Below are 25,388 nucleotides of genomic sequence, written 5' to 3' on the forward strand. Positions count from 1 at the left end.
TTATATTGAGCATCCTGCTGAGTATGGTAAACACTTATCATCCAACCTGCTCTTCAGGCAAGGAATTGCTTATTAAGATCTCAGTTTTTGCATTATCTGTTTCCTGGATAATAGGTGCTTTGCTCTTTTTCTGTCCTTTCCCTGAGCTAAACTGGGAGTCCTTATTTATTATCCTTGGAGAGTATCAAAACAGGATAATTCTATCCATAAAACCAGTTGACCTTCCAAGTGACATCAGGTCAATGAGGTGGAGAAATAAGACAAATAGTCCATTTTAACACCTTTCAATTTACCCAGAGCCCACATGTCACTAGCTCTGACAGCCTTCCTCAAAACCAAATGTAGGAAAGTGAGATAGCCAGGAAATGGAGCCAAATCACTGTTAAATGAGATTGCAAGAAACGAAGTTAAGCCTGAACTTTCTCTCAAGCTGCCTCTGTCACAGGAAGGACTACTGTAACAAGCAACCATCATAGAGAAAAATAATCCTGGAGAGAACTGGAAAGGATGGTGCAGTCTCTAGCAGGGGGTGGTTCTGTTTGGGAGCCCACCAACTATTCCGTGGATCTCAACACAATGATCCATCACCTCATCTGCCTTTTAACTCTTTAATACCTTGAGTATGATTTTTCTTTTTCTAAGGACTCTAGAATTACAGAGGTAACCTTGAAAGCAGGATTGAATGTAAACCAAGAAGAGATGGCTGCTTGAGTCCACAGAGGACAGCAGTTCTATAAAGTGCTGATCACTAAGAGTGATAATTCAGGTAATTCTTTGAATCTTTGCGTTCCCAGTCAGTTGAATATTAAAGCATAGGTAAAACTATGAAAACTTAACCAATTTATTTGGGCTACCTGGTAGAGACAGTGTTCTTACAGCATTTTTTCCCCTTTGTATTTGAGGAATTGAGTAAAACAGGATTATTTAAGAGCAAGACAAGCAGAACACAGCAGCATGCATTAGGATAATAAATGTACACATGATCTTTCATTTGTTATGCCACTGAATCTAACTTTTACTGCATGTGTCACTCAAATGAGTTGTAGCATTTCCTTCAGCACTCATTTCTTGCCCATTTCCTCCCGTGGCCCCAAGTCATATCTGCATTCAGATTTAACATCAATTCAGCTCCTGTGGAGTCCTTGACTGCTTATTACTGTCTCTCAGTACATCAAAGAAGGAGGAAATAAAAATGAAGAAATGCTAAGTTCCTCCTTAGCCCTTGGCAAGAGTTTCAGCTGAAAAATAACATTACAGAAAATTCTTGGTAGAGAATAGAAGAAACACACACTTGAAACATAATTTTGCTGATAATGACTTTTTTTCTCTTTCATCTCTTCTATTTTAATTGACTCAGAAGCTGCATCTAAAAATACATCCCACAGAATTCTATTTTTTTTCATGGGGATTCTCCAGCTGCTCCTCTCCTATCCAATAAGAGCCTTACAGATGCACCTTATTTCTAGTAACATAGTTTCTAGCTGTCCAAACATCTGTGTTATTGAAAACAATGATAAGCTACAAGATAAGAAAAATCAGAAAGAAAGAAAGAAATCCTCTATTGATATCTCAGCAGATTTGGAAAAGAGGAAGGTGAAGAAAAGGGAAAATATAACATCTCTAAGGGGCTTCAAAGCTTCTGAATGCTTTTTCAGCCTTATTAAATCCTAGCAGCTACCTGACCTTGGCAAAACTGAGGAAAGAACCACTCTCCTCAGAAAAACAGTTTCTTTTACTTCCCATTATCATCATTTCAGAGAAAGAATGAGTCCAGTTAGTCCTCGAGCCTCCCTGTCTTTCCAGAGATTGGAAAACAACTGTAAGTCACTGTAAGATGCAGAAGGGTCAATCAGAGTCTAAGCAGTGAGATTTCAGGGTTTGTGTTTATACAAAAAGGACAGAAAGGCATGTGGTAGATAGGACTGAGCCAGTGTGGGAATTGCAAACACTAATATGAACCAATTTTTGTGTCATGTAATTTTTGTGGGAGTAGTTCTCTCACCCTTCAATGGCTTTTACATATGAGCTCGGAAAGATAGCTCATGAAGGCTATCGATACCTCTGTATATACTAGCATAACAAGATTATTTCCTTGGTGACATTAACACCTTGGAGCTAAAAACCCCATCCAAAAAAGTGAGGAGTAACTGAAGTTAAACTTCAGGACTGCATTGGGAATATATTATAAACTATTCAGGGAAACTCAATTAGTATGTATGTATTTACAACATTAAGAGCAATCCTGCTGCCCTGTAGTGCATCATCAACGCTGCCACCACAGCTCTCATCACCCCTGCACTAGTGGGGAGTATGACAACACACAGCAGTCCAAAACTGTTCAGCTATTCGCTTAATATAAAACTAGTTTTACTACATACAACTGATGAAAATAATCCACAAGATGAAACCAAGGAAACAAATCATTTTCTTTGGCAGAAGGCAACTACAAAGCTGTATCAAGTTGAGGTTGGGTTCTGTTCTAAATTACACTGTTGAAAACATGCTGACACTCCAATGATCCCGACGGCATGAAGGGATTATGAATTATTAGAATATGCCCATTTAATACAAATGTATTACGTTTGTATGCACAAATGCAACTAATCTTTTTTTTTTTTTTAATTTCAGAATAAAATCTTACACTCATATAATTGAAAGCATTTTCTTTCACCTGTTACCCTTCACCATCTTCTTCAAAATCAGCAAGTTAAAATACACTGCAGCCTTCTTAACAGAAAGCAAGGAAGTAACTCACCTCTTGCCGTTTGAAATTTTGAACGTATTCTTCAAACTGTTCATCCTTTGTTTCATCTGCTTTGCCTAGTTTTTGAAGTACCTATGTTGGGAAAAACAAAAACAGATCAATATTAGTGTCACAAAACAAAAACGCTGTTACATTCAACACTTTTGTTCTTTCTGTGAGGCTGAAATTGCATTTCATTTTGTTGAAGTGCTACACGCACCACAGTTTGCAAAGTTCACCTGGGAAACCACTGTCAAAAATCAAAAATGGTGACTACAGACAAAGCAAAATATTTTGTGCATGAGCAGAAATATACTTTGCGAGGGCAGGTGTGTATATCATATACTTCATATACTTCAAAGTATGGAGTTTCTTGGAGGAGAGTGTATGTTGTTTTTGTTTCTTTCCTTTTCCTTTATTATTATTATTTTGTTCTAAATAAACCTATTTTTCCTCCAGCAAAAAATCCCAGGGTCTCAAAGCAAGGAAGAATTAGGTAAATTTGCTGGCACTGCAAGTTCTCTTCCCATTCAGTCAGACTAAAAAAATCAAGTCATATTTTTTGACTGTTTATGGCTCATTATGTCCAATGGTACTAACGCTATCCTTAGCTGCACGATTTTCAGCATTAAATGAGAATAAAGAATTGTGAGGCATGTTTAAAACTTCTATGGTTTCATATTTACCATCCTCATTAATTCAGAAGTTGACTGTCATCTGTTAAATTATAAATACATTGCAGTATGTCAGCAACAAAGGTTATTCATGTGATAGCAATCTCAAAAATAAATTGAACTGCTAAACTTTATACTGTGTTAAACTACAAAAAATATATTATGTTATTAAATCACACCATTGCAAGCCATTTTAACACTGAAGATTTGCATATAAAAGAAAATAGATTTTACCCTTGTTAAAAAAAAAAAACAAGCTTCATAGAACACTGCTAAAGGAATAAACCATCTCAGAGAGTGATATTGAGTTTGCTCTCCCAAAACAAAGCAACCAACTTTTCTATTTTCACAGAAAAAGCAAACAAACAAAACAAAACAAAGAACAACAACAAAAATCAACATAAAAATTCCACACTAGCTGATACCACGAATAAACACAATAAACAGCCCCAGTCCTGGCATACTTTGTCTCATTTCATTTGAATTTAAACTCCATTCTGCCTGGAGCCATAAAAGCCAGAATGCACAAAGGTGCAGAGAGCATTGCTATAATGGAAACCAGAGTTAAAGAAGATCAAAAAGCTGATGCAACGTGACCTGTGCACCTGGCATGTGGGACTTCAAGGAAGTTTTGACGTATTTACAGCAGAAAGAATGAATGACATCAGAAAAAGAAAAAAAAAAGACTTTTTCCGACCATACTCATGTTTTAAGTTTTTATTCCCATGGCTCATTTGGGCATTTTGGCTTGCTTTTAAGTCCCCAAGATCTGACGTGTTCTCATCACCAATCTTTTTTATAAAACATTAACAAGTATAACAGACGGCTTTACAGAGGAATCATTTAATTTAACATTTCAAATAATCACAGGAGTACCCATAGCTCGCTGTCACCAATGAGTCCAACTGTATGCCCCCAGCTGCAGCGTGCCTTTGATCTGCACCAAATGGCTCCCTGAAAATTGCACGTTTTCTTTCAAAGTGCTGGCTGCCAGGTAAACCCCCTCACTGAACCAAGACATTCAAGCTGTGTGCACAGGAACTAGTAGCAGGCACATTAATTAGTCATAGAGATTCATAACGTATGTAACAAACCAGGGCAAAAAAAAAACTTGTTGTGATAAATTCTTTTATCTTTCCCAAAATTTTCACAGCACACATTTATGTCTCCAAATGGATGCTCAGGTCCAACAGCACAAGGCTTAGAGGAAACAACCAATCCCTTACAGAATTTCTACATTGTTTTAATCTCATCTCTGACTTTTAAATTCTTTCTATTTTCAGCTACATAGCTAAAAGAAAGCTGGACGAAGAGGTGATGTTAGAAGCTGGCTTCTCCGAACAAGCAGAAGAACCAAAGCTGTTGCTGAGAATCTCATGGCTCAGAAGGGCTAGAATGAGACATGCACTCAAAGAGTCCAGGGTCAGTAGCTAGTGCACTTTTTTTCTTAGCATCCCCACACAGAAATAATGTTTAGGACTAGGTTTCAGAACATCCATCAGTGAACAGCCTATATTATTGAAAAATTTAAAGATTATATAGCAAAAAAAAAAAAAAAAAAGTTGAAGAAGAAGATGTGAACTCTGAGATGCTATACTGAGGGACATGGGTTAGTGGGAAATACTGGTGATAGGTGGGTGGTTGGACTGGATGATCTTAGAGGTCTTTTCCAACCTTGGTGATTCTGTGATTCTGTGAATCTCATGAAACATTCTACAGTCAACTATTCTGTAGTTTTCTGAAGAATGCATAAAATATTTAGTAAACTTGACCTGCCTATCTAAAAAGAAAATAGGCAAAAATGTTCCACATATTTCATTTAATTAGCAGAACTTGAAACAGTTGCTCTATTTCTTTCCAGATTTAACTGTAATTTACCAATGTGATACTATACGGTCCACATAATGCACTGAATTATGCTAAGGATCTAAAATGTATTAGTATTGGTATTGAGAATGAAGGTAAAAGCTGAATTTGGTCTGACGGTAAACCCTGATTCTGTTAAGTGAATACATGTACTGATTAATGGTCTGGTAATATGGTATCGAGATAGATAAATGACAGATTCAAATCATACACAAAATTTGGTAAGTACATCAACCATATCTGATATCATTTATGAATATTTTCATTTGCATATTTCCATGTGAGGATGTTGCATCTTCAGTTATCATTTTGGAAAACATGAGATTTGACAATTTCCCTTTTAAGTCATTTAAGCACCTTCGTTTACCAAAATCAATAAATTTCAGATCTATGAAGATCTGAACTGCTAGAAAAAAAGCATCAATAATTGGCTGATCTTGAATTAAAATGATGAATTGTGTAAGGACTGTGAAGTAAATATTGCTAAGTGTCTCCAACGTGTCAAAGAAAGGAAATTAATACAATAGAAAAACTTACAGATAGGATTGAGTACACTTGATTATATTGAAAACTCCTATCTTGTGGCAAGGATGACAGTGTTATAATAGCTGCTGAGACAGTCATTCTGAAGGGTTTATCCATCCTTCTTTACAGAAGTTTCCCAAGCTATGATACTTCAGGGAGGGGGGGGAGGGAGGGAAATAGTGATTTTCAGATCTGAACCACAGCTAATAAGGAGCTGTGATATTCTTAAAGAACAACCAACGTGTTCCAAACCACTTAAGGCATAAAGACAAGTTTGCTCAGATAGGAATACCCAGGACAAATCTTCATCAGAAATTCTCAGGACTTAAAAGCTTGAAAACATTAAGATAATCTAACTTGCCATAAGTACTATTAAGTAAGGATATTACAGAACAACTGCAGCATGAATAGCAAAACAAACACTTTTGAGTTACAGATCAGAAGTCACTGCCTTAAATCTTTTGAGAACAGCAAATTGCTCAGGACCTCAACAGAATGCAAACTCATGCACCTACGTCACTGTTCCACAATACTGCTTTGAACTTAACATTTTTCTCTTCTATAGCCTGTAAAAGAAACACTAAGGCTGGACGAATAGTACATGCAGATTTCTAAAGTAGTTGCAGTGTGGTACATCTGGCAGAAAGGATTTTGGAGGTACACATGTGCAAACCTTTGTAAGGATTTCAAAATGTGCTCACGAAAATGAGTAAGTATTTGTACAATAGAAAAACCAAAATTTTGAAGTAAGTGTCTTATGAGTCACATGACAAGAACACTTGTCTGAGGTGGAATAAAAAAAGACATGCAGAAGTTTGAAGTGAACGTGACCATATTTCAACTTACCGAACAACAAACGGAGAATTATAGAATGGTTTATGTTGGAAGGGAATTTAAAGACCATCCAGTTTCCATTACCTGCAATGGGCAGGGACACCTCCCACCCAGGACCCCATCTATGCTGGTCTGGAACAGCTCTAGCAATGAGGCATCCATAGCTTCCCTGGGCAGCCAGTTCTAGTGCCTCACCATGCTCAGAGTGAAGAATTTCCTCCTAAAATCTGAGTTAAATCTCCTCTCCTTCAGTTTAAACCCAATGCCCCTTGCCCTGTTTCTTCCTTCTTTGATAAAGAATCCCTCCTGTAGGCCCCTTTATGTACTAGAGGGCCACAATGAGCTCTCCCCTGAGCCTTTTCCATACAGAACAATCCTCACTCTTCATTGACCACTCTCTCTTCTTCCTCCGTTACCTGCAGTCAGGATCATTATCATTACTTACTGTAAGAAATGATGACACTTAGTTCAGGTTTTCAGGTCAATGCTAGCTGATCTGTAGTTATCACTCTATTTGCCCATGCACGCTTGCATGGACAGTATTTGTGATACAGAGAATTCCTGATCATTCAACATTCTGCAGTCAATTCTCATTGCTATGCAATGTATGCTGTATCTCTATTATTGTATTTCCAGTTGTTTCCCAGTCTCCTGTTCAGGGCTTGTCTTACACTGGGTATAATAAGCCTTATTTACCCACCAGCTCCAGTTGAATTTTACTGCTGAACTCTGGACGTGGTGGATCACGTACTAGAAGATAAGCCTCAAAGCAAACTGCAATTTGGGAAAATATATTTAGTGGAGGAATGCAACTTCACCACTGCTGTCCTAATAGATGACAATTTCTGCTGCATGGAGACAAAAAGAAAAGTCATATACTGAACATCATTAATACATGAGATATGGCCTAAGAGATGGAAGGGGAACCAAGTGCTCACCAGGGTGGAAGAGCATGAGAAGTACTCTACAGGTCAGACTAAGTACCTGTATGACTACCAACCTCTCTCCGGCCTTCCCAGGAGAAGATACTTAGGGAGGAAACAAAGCAATTGTGCAGTGGCAATTCTGAACATCCTTGCAGAACCTAGCAAACTGTTTCAATGATCTCCTGGTGTGGTGTCTTCAGGTTTTAAATCCCTGCTGGATTTTTCCTAATGACAGTCCTGTCCTTGTTAAAGTCAGGTTAGGTATTTGTTGTTTGCATGAATGTTCACTTTCTCATGGCTGTTTTTCTTTTGTTAATTTTATGTCAGAGTTTGCTTGCTGATGCTTTGAGTGCTGTAAAATACTACAATATATAGAAGTAATTATGTAACAAATGAGAAGAGAGCTAAATAATAACCAGACCAGCATAAAATGCTATGTTAAGATACATTCTCTTAAATGAAATTGAAAGAGGGAAATGTGATCTTTCTATACAGCCTAAATGACAAATGTGAACATTATGCTATGGGAGATGATTATAACAACTTTTCTGCAAATTACAGAATCTAACTGTACATCATTGACCAGATGATTTTAAAAAGCTCTAGAGAGGGCTACAAAATAAACACCATAGTTCTTTTCACAGTAACACCACAGACAGACTTCTATATCAGCCCTTGGTCATTATGCTAAAGCCAGAAAGTGCTTTACAGAGAGCACAGACCTGCAGCACAATGCTAGAGCATTTCTCACTGCTCTTTCCTTCTTGCACTCATAAAACTTGCTGTACTGTAACTAGGCACCTCTGCAACATCTAACGTGATAGGTGGCTATTGTTCTGCCTAAATGGATTCTGTGAGGCTGGGCAGTACAGCTTAGCTGGTCATTAGGAATTTAAGGAGACTTAAAGACAAACTTTGGAGATCTGAAGACTTGTTTTGCTGGTGAGAAAAGAAGAAATGTTAAGAGCAGTGGCAAAGTGTTGCAAAGGACTTTTTCCTGCTTGTCTCTGGGGACTTGCATGGAGTTTAATGCTATAAGACCCTCCCAGCTGGAAGGGTGGCTCATTACTCTCCACATGTGTTCTGAAAGGTATGCATACCTATTAAAAGTGAAAGCCTAGCTTCAAAGACCTGCAGTGTACTTCAAAAGTTAAACTCTGAAGAGGCCAGCCATGGAAATAGTTTTCCCCAGCGTGCTCCATGCACCCAGCCTGTATAATAGAGAAGGGCATCCGGGCAGAGAACCTGGGAAGGGGCATGGTTGATGACCTTCATGGGAGGCAATTTAAAGAAAAAAACAAAATGGAAAGAAAGGTTAAAAAAAACAAGGGGAGGAAAAAAAAAAAAGAAACCAAATGAAGAATTAAAAGGAAAGCATTACATTGAAGGTAACCTATAACAAAAAAACGAACATTGAGAAGCAGTTTATTGCTCACTTTACCACTGAGGAACCAAAGTACAGTAAGAGCAAGTAACTTCTTCACCAACTTCAGAGAAAGTTAGTTACAGAAGGGTACCAAATTCAGACTAGCATCTTAACTTCTGGGCCTTCCTCCTGTGAAAAGGAGTTTCTTACTACAGAAATTCGCTGTGTTTAGACCTATACAGAATAAAAGAGGAGAGAGAACAAAAAGACAATATGTTTGCCCTTCTCTAGCTATTGATGTTTGTATTTCTTGAAAAGATTGATCACTTCTTTGGTTGAACGGGAGCTAAATTTAACTGTCTGCACAATTAGCAATAATATCCTTGGCTGAATTTCCACATCCTTTACTGCATCCCAAATAAATAAAAGTACTGCCCTGCTGAATTAATAAAAAATCCTATCAATTGCCTTTACTTCTGCCTAAACTTACTTGTCTAGCTGAAAGTACTTGGTCCAGTATTTCAGACTTGTAAGTGTTATTTGTACATCCAGGCCTAGGTAAACTCATCACATTTTATTTCCCTCTTCCTTACCAGCTCCTTCACTTCCCTATTCCCTTACGGTTTATCCTCTACACTTTCAATTGAGCAGATATTTTCTTTTAGTGCACACACTACAGTAAGTACTAACAAGAAACATATTACTTCCCATTCTGACAACTATGCACTCAGTTCATGTTATAACTTCATTTTGTCAGTCCTCTATTCGCTTTTTTCCTATTTGTGCTGCAAACTTTACAAAGCAGAGAGTATCTGATACTTTCTTTTCACTGTATTGAAGACAAGGCAGTACTTATCTTGATTTGCTTGAAGGTCCTACCCAAAAAACCATGATTTTACAACTTACCTTCCAATTTAAATTTACCCAGTGACCAGCTAGTTATTTCACTGTTTACTTGAAAATCCTGGTCCTCAGAAACTCTGAGAGAAAAGTTAAAGCAGCCATTCAAAACTTTTTTTCATCGTATTTTCAAAGCATAAGAAGTAGCATCAAACCAATTGTAGAAGAATTACTATTCACAACAACTTAATGATCCAAATATGTTAAAAAAAAGGAGTAGATTGCCTATAAACAACTTTTTTTTTTTCTCCCAAAACTAATTTTTGAGCTCCTGTAAATAGAACATTGAAATCAACTACAGCGACATTCAGTGAAAAATTATTTAATCTGGAAAAAGCTGCAATACAATTAAAAAAACTGTCTTCTGTACAACAGTGCTACTGAATCTCCAACTTGCACATGGAAATTAATAAATTTAAATTTTAATAAATTAGTAAATATACCCAACTGTAGTCCTCAGCAGCAGCATTCTGTTATCTCTAAATTAAGCAAGCTTTTCCTAGGTCAGGAAGAAAGATTTCAAAGATAAAATTGCAATTTATCTATGGTTAGCTTAATTCTGCTTTCATATTTACGCATTTACATTCTACCTTGAAAAAGACAACTTCGTCCTTTACAGGCTCAGAATTGTTGCTCTGGATTCATTGTAGCAAGTATTTAATGATGTTTTATCTGTCTGTCTGATGGCAGTCAAATAAAAAATAATCAAGCAAAAAGCTCTTCAGTAACAAAGCCAAAATAAAGATCACATTCCATATGACAGACTTTGAATTTAAAAATGCACAGGCATTCTTCCCCTGTCTAGTTCAACAGGATATATATAGCAGATTCCTATTTTATTCTTTTTAGCTCTGATGGGATGCTTTCATATGCTTTCAGTGGATCAAACAATTCACAAAGAAACTTGCCTTTCACTTTAAGTAATGATGCTTTTCAAGTTATTCCTCATTCTACTTGCATTGCAGTACCTGATTTTCTGTACTTATTTCCAAGATTCAGGGACAACAATTTCTACTGGTTTTGATTAAACTCACCGAACAGAACAAACTTATAACAAGAGAACTGGATTTTGACACTAAATAGATGAAGAGTTAGTATTAAAATATAATGTCTCCACAGCAGGTTTATATTAAGTGGGTAAATTCCATTCAATAACTTTATAGGCATCTCTAGGTTAATTGTAATTTAAAAAAAGGCAAATGAAGGTCAATTTACAAAAGAATGTGACTTCTAAAATCTGGATGAAGAGCCAGAGAAAAATTTTCAAAAATTAATAAATTTTCTGCAATGGGAAAGAAAAAAAAGTATTTAAAAGAGATATTTCAGTTTGACCTAATGTGCTTTTCTACCCGCTGTCTGTGAGATCAGGAGAAATGGCTCCATTTCCTACTCTGCAGTAAGACTGCAATCCACATTCTTAGTCCTCGAATGACAAAAACATCCATAACCACAGCAATGATGGCAGAAGCAAAAGCTCAGCCGTTCCTGACATGGGTAACAATGCAGCTCACGCATTTCTCATTGTGCAGCCTCAGCTAGTTAACAGGTGAACTTACTTTCCTTTCACTGTTACATATGCAAGGCTAGTAATGTTTTTGTGTCTTACCCGTTTGGCTGCTAAATGAGTCCATATGCTGAATGCAGCAATACAGCTGCCTAATCTTGACTGCCTCCTCCAGTCTGAGCTGTGACATTTCCACAGATATTCTTACTCCTTGATAAAGGAGTTGTCTGAGGCTGAACAAAATGCTAACATCTGGTCCAGTGCAGAGCTGCAGTAATTGTCTGCCCAGAGGCTCCTTGAGGCCCAGTCAAGACAGGATTTCCTTGTTGAAGGCTCAGGGCAATCTTCACCACAGGACTGAGAGTAAAACCCTTTGGAAGCAAAACCAAGAGTTTCCACCGTGGTTTGGTGGCTTGCCAACAGAATATCTCACCACCTGCTAGACAGTTTCATGTCATGCCACACAAAGCAATGAAGAACATGAAGAACATTTCACCTCATACTTTGCAAAACATTTGCCAGGCTGATGTTCATCTGTGGAGGAATTTACTGCTTCTTCATGAAGCATGAATATATTGCAAGCTAAATACCAGTGACGTGCCTGACGTGGCAGCATTTGCTAATGAGTTACTTTTCATCTCGGGGATGTGCTAAAGCTTTCTCCTCTACCCTCATCCAAAGCAAGAGGAAGTGACCTGATACTTCCAGGTGAATTTACTCCCCTGTGTGTGGAATGATAATTAGGTCTCCGTTCCCAATAATTGAGAAAATTATGTCCCAGACATATGAAAAATTAGATAGATTCCATATACTTATTCTTGAAACTTGAAAACTCAGGAAATCATTTGTGTTACCCAGGCATTTCGTTCATTCTTTTTTTTTCAAAATAGCTTTTTCAAAAACTCACTGATTCACAAGAGAATTAATTTACCTACTGGAAGAGTCTGAGGCATTTCATAACAATCACAAATTCCCCAAAACAAGCTTTATAAATGAACAACTAACCAAGCATAACATGGTAGATTTGACTAGCACATAATACTAGTCAATACTTTTGGAAAATTACCAGCTTCCCATCTCATGTTTTTTTTAGAATTATTCAACATTTTTGCATTACTCATGGTCAAAAAACCTAAAGTATTCTGAAGAAGCCCATCTTATTTCTATATTTCTCATTGATGGCTACTAAGGATAAGCTTGTTCTCAGGAGATAATGTGCATCATTTCTTCATGCTCACTGCAGGTCATGGTCACCGGGTACTTGAAATGATTTAGACATTATTTCAGTACCAAGGAAGAAAATAACCACACTGATGCAGATAACTGAGGTTGGAGAAATAATACAAATTAAACAGGACTTTAAAGTGACAGGCAAAAGTTGAAGAAGGCTCTAAATTAATGCCAGTGTTAGCAAGGTCTATCAGCCACAGTAGCATCAAATACCCACATTTTGACACCCAGATTTTGCTTGAGATGTTGCAAGTAAACATGGCCCCACTCTCTCCTGCAAGATTTAGGGATGAGACCCCAGAATTAGCCTTTTCCCTGGCAGTTCCCCTAGACAGAGCTCATTGATGCTGAGCATGGAAATTGGTGTGTTTTGCTTGGATTCACAGCACCCAGAGCACAGTTAGGGCCCAATTTGCAATGAAGTTCTTTCTTTGCCAAGCAAACAGCAATCCTGTTCTATTCTACTTTGCAAAATAAACACAATCTCTAATAGATACGGTTTCCACACAAAAAGTTGTCAGGAAAAGTGAGCATATCTCCTAATGACAGAAAAGAACTGGCAGAAAAGAACACTACTTTTCCAAAGCCCTCACAGAGCTATGTCCTCCTGAAGTCCCCACTCAACTGGAGTTACATCCTTACATCTTTTAGTGCTCTTTATTTGAACTCGGGATTTGTTAAAAATACATTTTTGATAAATTGAGAGGGATAAAAATAACTATCACAAAGTGATAGGAAATACAGAAAATTACACTTCCAGAGCTCCCATGTATATAATTCTCCTCCAGCAGCAACAACTGAACAACACAAAGAACTAGAAAAGCATGTATGAGAGAGTACAAATACATAAAAAGGGCCAATCTTGCTTATTTCACTGGTGTGATTAGACTTGGGAATCTGAATATGTGAGAGAAAGAGGTAGGATTAGTTTCTCTATCACTTCCAGAAATAAAATGATGCATATGGCAGTGACTGCTTAATACTGTCTATCATAGCTACTCAAGCTGTCATAGTTCTTATAGCAAAAAATTAAAATTCAGTTTAAAGATCCTGGAGCAAAATAAGGAAATCAGAACTTGCTGTGGATAATTCTGTAAGTGTGTGGCATGATTAGATTTATTGATTCATTTCTTAATCAAATACTATCCTTGAAATTTTCAGCTGTGTAAAATAGCTTCTGCAGTATGTAATTTCTTAACAAAGACATTTTTAAAATGATTTTTCTTACATTCTTCCATAAGGAATGCTTTTCACAAATTGAACCATAACAGCAAGCAGAACTATAGGCATTTATAAATACAAATGTAACCTCTGGCTGCAGCTAACCGATGAGAAATGCACCACATCCATAACATTTTGTTCAGGTATATAAAGAGCGTGTCTAGGAATACAGACGTATTTATCACCCAAAGGTAATGAAAGAGGTTAGAAGTACTTCAGGAAACACATAATACTCTTGGGTGTCTTTAAAAAAAATCCTGTTTTTTTATTTAAACGTATAGAGACATTGTTTATGACTAAGGAAGATCAGTCCATGCATAGTAATAGCAGAAGAGCTTGTTTAAAGGAATAACTGAAATTATAAGGCCAAATATCTCACAGCTGCTGGGATATATATTTCAGATAACTTCAAGATTCACCTGACTGAACAAGACCAGAGGTTTAATCATACAACACCCTTCAGTGTCCGTGGGATTAACAGTAGAAGATACTGACTGCTGGCTACCAAGCTGCACAGAAGAGATGGCTATAAAAAGACAAAAAAGAGAGGACATGCACCTGTCCTACGTTGGGCAAATTCTTTTTCTGCACACAATGCTGAATTATTATAATAAAGGAGCATTATAGACCTCCTCCTGATCCAAAATACCTATGTAAGTACCTGAGCCTCCATCCATGTCTCAACTCTTTCTCACAGCTGAATTCTACTGACCAGCTTATTTCATACAAGATGGTACTTGAAGAGAGCAGCTCCCAGAAAGACTATGGTTTCCAGGGAAATAAATGATCATGTTAAGAACCTTCTCATCTACTGTTGCAGTAAAAAAAAAAAGCTAACTGAAAGATTTAATACACTCCACAGCTCAATGTCCAAAACAGCTGACAATTAGAAGCTGTAAAAGTTGTTCAATGTTTTCCTCTTTTATAATTTACCTGAGTAAAATTATAAAATTTATACTAAATTATGTACTGTAAGATCAGTCTATTAAATTTTTCTTAATGCTCATCTTAGAGTACAGACGATGAAATTGCTAAAAGTGTTAAAAAAAACCACAGTTTGTTGTGGGGATTAGGGGAGGAAAAGAAAATAAAAAAATTAATGCTATCAGTCAGTGGGATCATGACATGCCCTTTATCCAATTGTGTTTAAGGGGCAAAGTCCCTTCTTGTACTTGGAAACTTGCAAGTTGCTTATTCTGCAGCTGGTTTGTATCTTTAAACTGTGGAGAAGAGATTTTAAGATGCTGTCAGTTAAGCTTTTTCTCCATGAGGGAAAATGTACTCGATCGTTAGTGTTATAATTAGTTTGGGCTTCACCAAATTAACTAATCCCGACCTTGTTCATGAATTGTAACTACTGCTGCAGTTCTCTGGCTCCCACTTTCCTTCTAAATAAGCAGCATCTGCTGCCTTTCGGCAGAGAATGTCTTTTCCACTCAGAAGAACAACAAGTATTCTAGCAGTAATAAAATGTTTGTCTTTGCAAATATTGGAGTGGAGCCACTGCACTGACTTTCAGTCACAGGAGAAGTTTATCATTAAACAGCTTACTTTTACAAGATTAAACTTTACTGTAAGTCATCATTCTAGAGCAAGATATTTGTATCACCACTTTTCTGACCTTGCATGTATGTGATGCTCACTTTAGCTGCAGTGCTCCAAGCCTGCAAGGAATGCAGGGAATGAGGAATCCACGGACAATATCCATACACAGACACAAAAACATGTATATATATTTGGGAATATATATATATTTTTGTAAATATACAAATACATGCACATGCATGGTATATATGTAGCTGAGACCAGGATAGAATTTCTGCAGTGGATCTCCTAATCAACTCCACTGATGGTGCTTATGGATGAAATAAAACTGTGAGAGTGCTCTGGGAGCACAACTCCCAGCCTCACACAGGTGTTCAATTCATGGGATTACAGTTAACCTAAATTTAAAACAAACAAAAACTCCAGACCTCTTCCTCCCTGCTCCCTTAAAAAAACTCAAACCAAATCAAACCAAAACAACACAAAACAAACAGAGCAGAGTGCTAGGTCCTCCACACTTACTGTTTTGATCCAGAAACATATCCTTAGCAGTTCTCATTGCTCTCATCTTGGCCTCCAGGAAACTGATAAAGCCAAATTGACTGCACTGTATGCCAGCTTATTCCAAATGGGAGAGTTCTGTGGCCTCTTCAAGAATCAACCACAGCTGGGTGGTTTGTCATAAATTACTATCAGTTGATGTAGTACCTCTGATTGAAGATTTGATCCCCTCTGAGTCTCAAGTACTTCAGGAATGTCTAATCTTTTGGGATTTGTTAGTTCTTTTAGGACTCCTTGAAAAATATTTTTACTTCAAAAAAGTTTCCATCAATGCAATCATAAAGTGCCAGTCAATACATTAAACTAAGCAAAAAGGTTTTTTTTTTTTTTTTTTTTTTAAATCTACCTAAATTTGTCAAGTTTAATCAGACTTTTACAATGTAAAGAACTCAATTTGGACTGAGATCTGAACCACGACATTAAGGAAATCATTATCATGTACCACACACAAACCTCTTCTGACTTCGTAAATGTTGTGGGAAAATAAAGCAGGAAAATTTATTTCATACATATTATATACTCAAGCAATCAGCTGTCTTAATTCATAATAACTATCCCAGAGGCAAGAGACAAACACCTTGAATTATTTTATGACCTATCCTGTTGTCACTGAAGTTACAAAGCACAGAATACCCTGAGTTGGAAGGGACCCACAAGGATCATCAAGTACAGCTCCTGGCTCCACAGTGGACCAGCCAAAACTCAAACCCTTTGTCTGAGAGTGTTGCTCAAATGCTCCTCGAGCTCCAGCAGCTCAGGGCCATAATCACTGCAATGCACACCTCCCCTGGCACAGCTCCATGCCGTTCCCTCAGCCCTGCCGCTGTCACACAGAGCAGAGCTCAGCGCTGCCCTCCGCTCCTGTGAGGAGCTGCAGCCACCATCGGGCCTCCCCTCAGCTCCTCTGCTCTGGGCTCAACCAACCAAGGCACCTTAGGTGCTCCTCACACACCTTGCCCTCCAGACCCTTCTCTATCATGCAGACCTTCTCTGGATGCTCTCTCTGTTGGATGTTGCTTGCCGACTGGCAGGGCAAAGACTGGCTCATCACAGAAGTGTATCTGCATGAGAACTTCCACCAAACTGAAAAAAGAGAAATTAAAACTGAGCCACCTGAATCAGAAATGTCTTCTGCTTCTGATCCAGGGGAGCTGGTTGAGGCCTCAGGCTCCCCTTCTGTTCCTCCAGGATAGCATCTAGGAATAGCTTGGGATGCTGCTGCAGCAGCATGGATAAAGGAAGAAAAGGATTCACTTTTTCTGATGAAGAGGAAACCAAACATTTACTTCATACTTCTTCTGAAAAGAGCAAAGACAAAGCCAGCATCTTCTCAGCTTTCCACAGAAACTCTGACTGGTTGAAAGCGACCAATTTAAGATGATTTTGTGGGGTCACAGTGGAATCTGCTTTGTCCTCAATGAAGAAATGTTTAAGGTACAAGTACTGGGAAGGAAAGGACCTTTGAGAGTTTTTCAGTCTGAAAACATGAAAAACTTAATTAGTCAGCTTAATCTGTATGGATTCACCCCGTACTGCCCCAGTTGCACCTGCAGTTCTCACCAGGCACATGCAGGGGATGGACCAGCACCCTAGAATGGGATGCACTGCAGACAGCAGGGGCAGCAGCACCAGTTATAGGTTCATAAATTGAGAGGTCATAAATAGTCTGGAAAGATATTTGAGTAATAAACATTTTCTGTTGTCAGGTCCTTTTATTTATTTAACAATTCTGCAAACTAGGCAGATTTTATGTAATGTGGAGTGATAAAGTTTAGTAAAAAGAAGACATCTGTATCAGTGTTCCTGGTCTTTTAATGCCCCCTCCATTGTAATGTCGATGTGGCTCGTACTAATTCATCCATGTGATGTTCATCACTGTTATGATTCCTACAGCACTGCAGGAAAGGTGAGGAAAATGAATGGAAGTGGTTTTTTGAGGCATTCCCAGGCTGTGAAACAGAGCAAAGGTAAAGAAAGCTCATGAAATGAACGTAACTGAAAGGTTGCCTAAATAATGATGCTACTCCTACCAGGATAGCTCTTTTGTTAAGTAACCCACTTGCTTCTGTTTATGAAAAATAAAGGCTCTACAAGAAAATTTCATAATATGAAAATTAATAACAGGACAGAGGAAATATTAAAAGGAACAAAGCTAAGAATAAAAATTATATATATATATATATATGTCTTTGAATGTTGACTTTTATGCACTATACAAATTCTGTGATTGATAACTGCAATGGAAATCCTGGATGCTGCAAGAAATTATTTTAGCTACTCAGTAGAAACCATTGTTTCCTCAAATTTAAATTAATCCCAGTACTTCAGCTGGTTGCTAGGAGCCCATTAGAGATGCTACATTTTCATAGAAGTACCAAAGCTAAATCTTGTTAGTCTCAGGCGTTGATCGCAACATGTTTTTTCCTAGGAGGAAGAATAATTTCAAGTTCTTACATTGTACCTTTCTTAACTTTCTTCTCCATTTACCAGTTGATATATTCTTCTCTCCCCTTTCTCAGCTGTTGTCAGTGTTGCTGTGCATTGGGAAACACTTGCGACATCCCTCTAAAGGAAACTGCATTTCAGTAGTGCCTGAAATGGATTCGGCATGAAACATAGTGGTCCTCATGGATGATAAAACAATATAAATGAAGAGTTACACAATTAATGTAAAACTGTGTGATTAAGTGCAAGGCAGTGTGATTAACAGAGCTGCAACACATTAGTCCTCTGCTTTCTCTTTCCATAATTAACTTAATTGATTCTAAATTTGTTTCAAAATTAGGATGACACTATTTAAAGCATTTTTTCAGACTCAACGTACCATGTTGGTACAGCATTTCTTTTTCTAATCTCCAGCTATTTACTATTTTGCTTCAAAATAAATATACATCCATGAATGCTCGGAGATCTCTCACAGTGACACAGTAGCTGATTCCAGGGGAAAACATTGTGTGTGGGTTACAACATTTGGCTAAAAATAAATGCTTCAGAGATTCTGGGGTCACGTTAAGAGAAAAATTAGATTTACCAGAGTGATACAACATTCCCTATGAATATGGACAAGGAAGGATTTTTATTATCAAGTATGACAGTGGCATTTGTAAGTACACGAAATGCATTAAAAATCTGCAAAACGGATGGAAAAAAATTCTCAAACCCTGAAGCCAGATGGGAAGGAATCTAGCTTGGTTGTTCAGAAATCAAGTAGTTAGACATGCTCTGCTCAGACAAAAAACCTGTAAAAATCACTTCCCAAAGAAAATCACTTCCCAAAGCACTGTTGTTTCTTATGGCCACCTTCCTCTGTCCATCAGTGGGAAAACATGGACAGGTCACAAAAAGGTTACGTGGCTGCTGCAGGCAACAGAGAGCACAGCCCTGCCTTCCTCACTCACGTAGCTTGAGTCAGAGCTCGCTCTGCTTCTCAAAACCACTGCAGGCTCCAGCTGTTGTATAACAGCCCCAGCAACCTTCCTGTGCTGCAACCCGCTCCTCTGAATGGCAGCACCTGATGATGAATATTAATAGCCTGAAACAACAGATAGATTCAGTGGAGAAAGCACCAGAAATAAAAGGGAGATCCCAAGGGTTGTCTTTTTATTTATTTATTTAAAAAAAATGTCAGACTCCTGAAAAAATGAAGAACTTATGACCGTGCAACTGCACAGCATCTCAACAAGTAAATCACAGTAATGAAAGACATGCAGGTGAGAAAAATTTACTGCAGAATGCAAGACCTTGCTTCCTTGGCAGCATCAAGAAGCCTTAAATGTATGAGGAGTCACAGTAAATGCAAAATGCCTGCAAAATGCAGGCTTTACCACAAGAATGTGTACTTCAAATAAAGTAGAATTAATGCAAAGATTTTCATAATTATATTCTCTGCATTTGGGTACACATTATATTCTCTGCATTTGGGTACACAACAGCTGCAGATTGAACTGTGTCCCCAGAGGATCCCTTTCTGGAAGAAACAGCTCCCATGCTGTCCTACCTGCAGGGCAGCTGCTGGCCATGTGCTGCTGTGAAGTGCAGAGCATGTGCAAGGATGTGCTGAATAACCCCTGGGAAATCTGGTCTTTGCTCAGGGCGGATTCCCCATGACTCCCACATCTTCACGTGCCATGAAAAAAAGTTAAATGTATTTGGATTTTCAAAGCTTTAAGCCCATCAGTTCTTTTAGAGAACAAGATCAATAATAATAATAATAATAATCTCAAAAATAATTGTGTGTAAACCTTAATGAAAAAAAAATACAAATAATTAATTTCTAGCACAGATTGGAGCCTGGAAAGGTCAGGAACAACTAACTGTAAGTCAGGACAACTTGAAAAGCCATCAGAGTAAAATCAAATGGTTATCAGAAAGGAATCAATCAAGTAATCAAGAAATAAAAATGCAGCACCCAACTCCTCTGCCAGGATGAATTAGATGAGAATTTGAATCAGCCATAGGGGAATTTTTCCTGTTGCCTCGTTCAAGACAGAAGACACGGGAAACACAGGAAGGAGTCTTACACAAATTCAAGAGAAGCATGTGACATATATTCCATTATGTGCCATAAAATACATAGCATTAACTTTACAACATTTTACCCACAAATCTCAGAAATATAATTTCTACCCACACAATCATACAATTACAACCCCTTAGTTGCACTCAAATTATTTTTCTTCTGAGCAGATATTACGTTCCAAAAAGATGCCAGTAAAGATGACAAAAGAAAGAGATGAACTCTGAAAGAAAAACAGATGTTCGCAGAGCCAGAGCTTAATGGCTCTGAAGTTAAGTTACAGTAATAAATATTGAGCATCACACGGATGAAAATGCCCAGCTATAGGCAGAAAAACTCACCTTTGGATAAGCTGGAATCTTTTATCAAATCCAAAGCCTATAAAACCTTTTGCCAGTTTCCTAGGTCATGAGACAAATTACCCTCAAAAGGATTTTAGAATCTGCTGCAGTAAAATTTACTGGAGATAACCAAACACACCAACAAAAATAAATAAATAAATAGCCTCGAGCACAGATTTTTAAAGAGATTAGTCTGAACGCAGCAAACCCATTTCAACACTTTCTTCTGAAAAAAAACCCACAAACGTTCTACTGTGAGAAACCACATCCCTCTGCACCATATCACTCAACATAACAAGCTAGGAATCTCACACACAGCTTTCACGTAGATGAAGAGCCCTAGCAACCTCTGTGATATGAAAGGTAATGAGTATTCAGCTTTTCCAAGTTAATGCTTTGTACCCTGCAGAACTTGAAGGATTAGATATTCCTAAATATTGCAGATAAACTGTATATCAGGAGAAGGTGCCATGTTTGTGTGACGCCACCAGAACCTCTAGCTCCCACTTTCTACAGGCATAGTGCTGAGATTTCTTACTTGCTTGCAGGTCCTAGTTTTTCTTTGGAAGTCATAATTCCCCTTTTCTCATTTTGTGAAGGATTACTGAGTACAACAGATCAACTATAAACACACTATCACTTACTAAGGAAATAATAGCAAAAAAAAATAAAAAAAAAAAATTCCCCTTCCCTAAAACACAAGGATGAAACGATTTTCATTAAGTGCAAGAGACACGATGGATGTGGTTCTGCCCTGCAGTTCCAACCCACATTGCTTCAGTGCAGTTATTACTCATCTTTTTTCTGCGGGATCCAGAGAGTCTGATCAGTGTATGCTGCACAAAGAGGTCATTACATTGGCATCTTCAAATTTTAGCTGGAAATTGAGGTGAGAGCTGAGTAATTCCAGGATGAAAATTTTCTGAGAAGAACTAATCTGCTCAACTCACCATTTTTATACACATTTTAATGCAAGAAACTGAGCAAGAAGTTTCTACAGTCAAGGAAAATCAAAATTCACCAATCAAAGCCAGGGATTATTTTTTTCTTCTCTATCCAAAATGTCGCTCTTTTGAAGACCGATTCTGTGTGAGCTGACCTTCTATTCAGTAAATCTTGCTACCACGTGATTAAAACCCATTATAAAAATATCTCCTTACTTAGCAGAACAATTTCCGATGCATTTCAAGAAGCGTGTCTATTTTTGCCGAGCTTTAGAACACAATTATTATACCTCCCTTTGTTACATCTGCTGTGCTAAGAGAATTGGGTTATATTTTACATTACAGTTACCCATAGACTTTAAGAAAGAGGTTCTGTTTGAAAAATCTATTTTATCATCAATGACAGCAAGAACTTGTTTTAATTCCTACATTTTGGGTTGCGTATGCCAACTATCAGACCGGGGATTTTTTTTTTTTTTTTTTTTGATTGTAAATTGAAAAGCTTTATTCGTGAGAAGTCTGGCGAACAACTGTGCATCTGTTCAGTTGTTTTTCCCTCTTGAACAAAAAGGGCTTTTAGTAAATGAATATTTTTCACAAGCACGGGTTTGCAGCTTTGCTTCTGTTCCTCTGCAAGACACTTTGCTGACTCACCAAGTCCCTGAGCAAGGTGAGTCCTGCCAGTGCCAGCTCAAGGAATGGCTGAACATGAGAATGAAAATGCTTGTTTATTGTCATTGCTTGAGGAAACTGTGGGAAGGAGCATGCTGCCAGAAAATAAATGTATGAGCAGCTGCGCTTAGCTGAATGCCCCCACTGGAGGTTATCTGCTTCTTAGTTTTAGTACAGCTCAGGGGAGCACCAGGAAACACATCTATGCAGAGCCTCCACACACATATGTACACCAGTGACCTACAGGGTGGAACAAGTACACTGGTTTTTGGCAAGAACACAGAGTATTTTCTTCCTGAGGGAAAAAAAAAAGTACAGACAGTACTGTTTCGCATATGTAGTATTCAATTTATGCTCACCCATTATCTGAGTGCTGGGTCTTCGTATTTAAAAAATAATAAAATAAAAAATATAATAATAATAATAAAAAAATAACCCCCCCTAAATTCATTTTTGCTATTGCCAGGCCAGATTGGTGCAGAAAATTGTAATCCAAGAATATCTCAATTGTGAAAAACCTTCATATAGTTTGATATTTTAATTATCATGCTGTCAAATGTCTAAAATTGTTTGACTTAAAGGATCTGGAAGCTGTTGCAGCAAAGGAAGGAGGCAGATACAAAAGCTAAATGAATACCAGATGGCTTATCACAAAACATAAGTGTAGGGGTGTGCAGAGACACCAGGCTGGGTGGGTTTGAGTAGCTTTGCAAGAGCAGCAGCTCCATCCTAGTAAAATCTCAGCTCTGGTGGGGTGCTCCCATGGCCCCATAGCTCTTGGAGCTGTAGCTTTGGTATTTCTATGTACTGCTTTGTCTTTTTTCCCCACACAGGTACAACTGATAACCAATTTGGTTGAGTGTTAGCTATAGAAGCACTTGAAAAACAAGAAGGGAGCTTTTTAAAACGGATACAAACTACATGGGGAAACTCATGGTGGCTTTTTCTGTTGTAGCAGGATTGAGGAAATAATGACTGGCTTTTAGCTAAGTAACCTTTGCTAACCCAGGAAGTCACCTTTCAGAAAGCCCTTAAGGGTAAAATGCAATCAGATTTCTTCTGTGCATCATGCTTTTAGTGCTGGAAATCCCACTGACAACAAACAGGCAATGTGCAGAGTTACATCAGGATTTTCCGTCCTATTATAAATACTCCTGAGCAAAACTGCATCAAGTCCCCAAGGTATATCATGAGAGAAAACAACAAAATTAGTCAGCGTTTTTGAGAGAAAGCAACAGTTTTTCTCCCAAATTAAACACACATCTCGACATAAATGAGCAACGTGCAAACACACTGTTCAGCTCTGTTCAGTTTCCTTTCAGTCTCTTTTGTTTGTCTGTTATTCTGTTACAGCATCTCCGTGATTTTTGGTCCTTCGTCCAACTCTCTCTTTCCTGTCTCTCTCGAGTTTTCTCCCTAGCTCACCATCTTGGTCATCTTTTCTGACCTCCAACTAAAACCTTACCACACAGTCTGTCTTGATACTTCGCTCAGAACCAGATGCTCCATTTTTTACCTCCTGGTTTAAATTCGAAGGAAAATTTCATCAATATGAATATATAAATATCTGCTTTTTACTAATAATTTATTTAAACTACATGATTATTATTTTTATAAGTGTGTGACTATTTCAAATATTTTAAAACAAGCAAGTAAATCAGTTTTAAAGATCTGGTTACGGACAAGCTAGTAAGTGACAAAGTAATAAATAACTTGAAGAAATTGAAATCTGTTCAAAATCACAATACAAGAAGATAATCAGATTACATTCAGAAACATGACTGCCATCAAAATAGTTCATTTCACTGTAGACACCTGCTCACATTTTGGTGCTGCCATTCCCACCTACTCAGAGAGCTCCTTACAGTCACAGCGGTGCCAATCAGCCTCTTAGAACTGGGAATTGCCCCTGTGCTTATGCAGCAGAGGTAGGTTGGTTCATATTCATGCAAATAAATACCAGGAAGCTCTTATTTTTGCAAGAATAATGTTCAATCTGGTTTTCTTTCAGAAGGAAGATCGAGTTTTACTGCTTTTCTTGCTGTGCATCTCTCGCCATAGGGCCAAACAACCCCTATATTTTTGGACAGGATGATGAAAGCAACTATAAAGGAAAATGGCTTAAGTGCCTCCACACTGTACATAGTATTCTAGATATTGCTAACAGCAGCAAAGAACGGTAACAAATCTGGAAATTGCTTTAAAAACTGTGATGAAAATTTCAACAAAAATTTATATTAAAAAATTCAACAAAAATTATATAAAAAAATTTATTTTTTATTTCATACATCATTCCCTTTTTTTCCCTCTGCTCTGATTAAATAACATCATATCTCAGAGCTCTCTATCTGAACTAATTAGACCTCAAAAGGTCAAGTCTGCCTGTTTATTGCACTTCCAAATCCTCAGTAGCAACATACAGCTTAACAAGTTATGAAGCACTAATTGCTAGTTAACCATGTGAAATGCTTATTAGCAGTGTACAAATCAGTAGCAGCTAGGAAAAAAAAAACCACTCATTATTTAAAAATGCTTTAATTTACTTGTATCAGTTCTCCTTGTCTATCTCAAGATTTTATTACCTCTCCATTTAATAGCATAAATTGGTCCTCCAAAAACATTTTTTCCTTAAATGTAACTGCAACCTAAATACATAAGAACATCTAAGCCTATTTAGAATAAAATATAAGAATACTGCTATTCTTTTAAGATTGCACTATGAACAGTTTGTATACTATATTTTAATTAATATTTTACATATAATTACATTTAGAATATGAGAAATGAATCTTTTATGAGGAGTTTATATGCAGTTCCTTGACATGCTTACTCCATGTAAGCAAAAATTATTCAACAGGAGCACAGCAAGGTGAGAAGAATGCTTCACAGGACACTGCATCTCAACTCTGAAGATGCGAGGCAGCATGGAGAAGAGGGTACAGAAAGCAATCCAACCTATCATTCACATTTATGTATTTTCTGATAACTGCTTTTCTTTCTGAGAATTTATACACAGTGTG

The 25,388-nt window shown here is 37.6% G+C and overlaps 1 protein-coding gene across 5 annotated transcripts in view; it reads right to left on the reverse strand.

Annotated features, from left to right (window-relative positions):
* LOC104911596 (amphiphysin) overlaps positions 1 to 25,388 on the reverse strand; it is a 104,417-nt gene that overhangs the window by 57,427 nt on the left and 21,602 nt on the right. For all 5 annotated transcript variants that reach the window (XM_085226667.1, XM_085226666.1, XM_085226669.1 and 2 more), the window contains exon 2: positions 2,756 to 2,836. In XM_085226667.1, coding sequence (XP_085082793.1) covers positions 2,756 to 2,836 — 81 coding nt within the window. The remainder of the gene's footprint in view (positions 1 to 2,755; positions 2,837 to 25,388) is intronic.

The sequence above is a fragment of the Meleagris gallopavo genome, chromosome 6 (genome assembly GCF_905368555.1).
Source record: "Meleagris gallopavo chromosome 6, MGAL_WU_HG_1.1, whole genome shotgun sequence".
In the NCBI taxonomy this organism is placed as follows: Eukaryota; Metazoa; Chordata; class Aves; order Galliformes; family Phasianidae; genus Meleagris; species Meleagris gallopavo.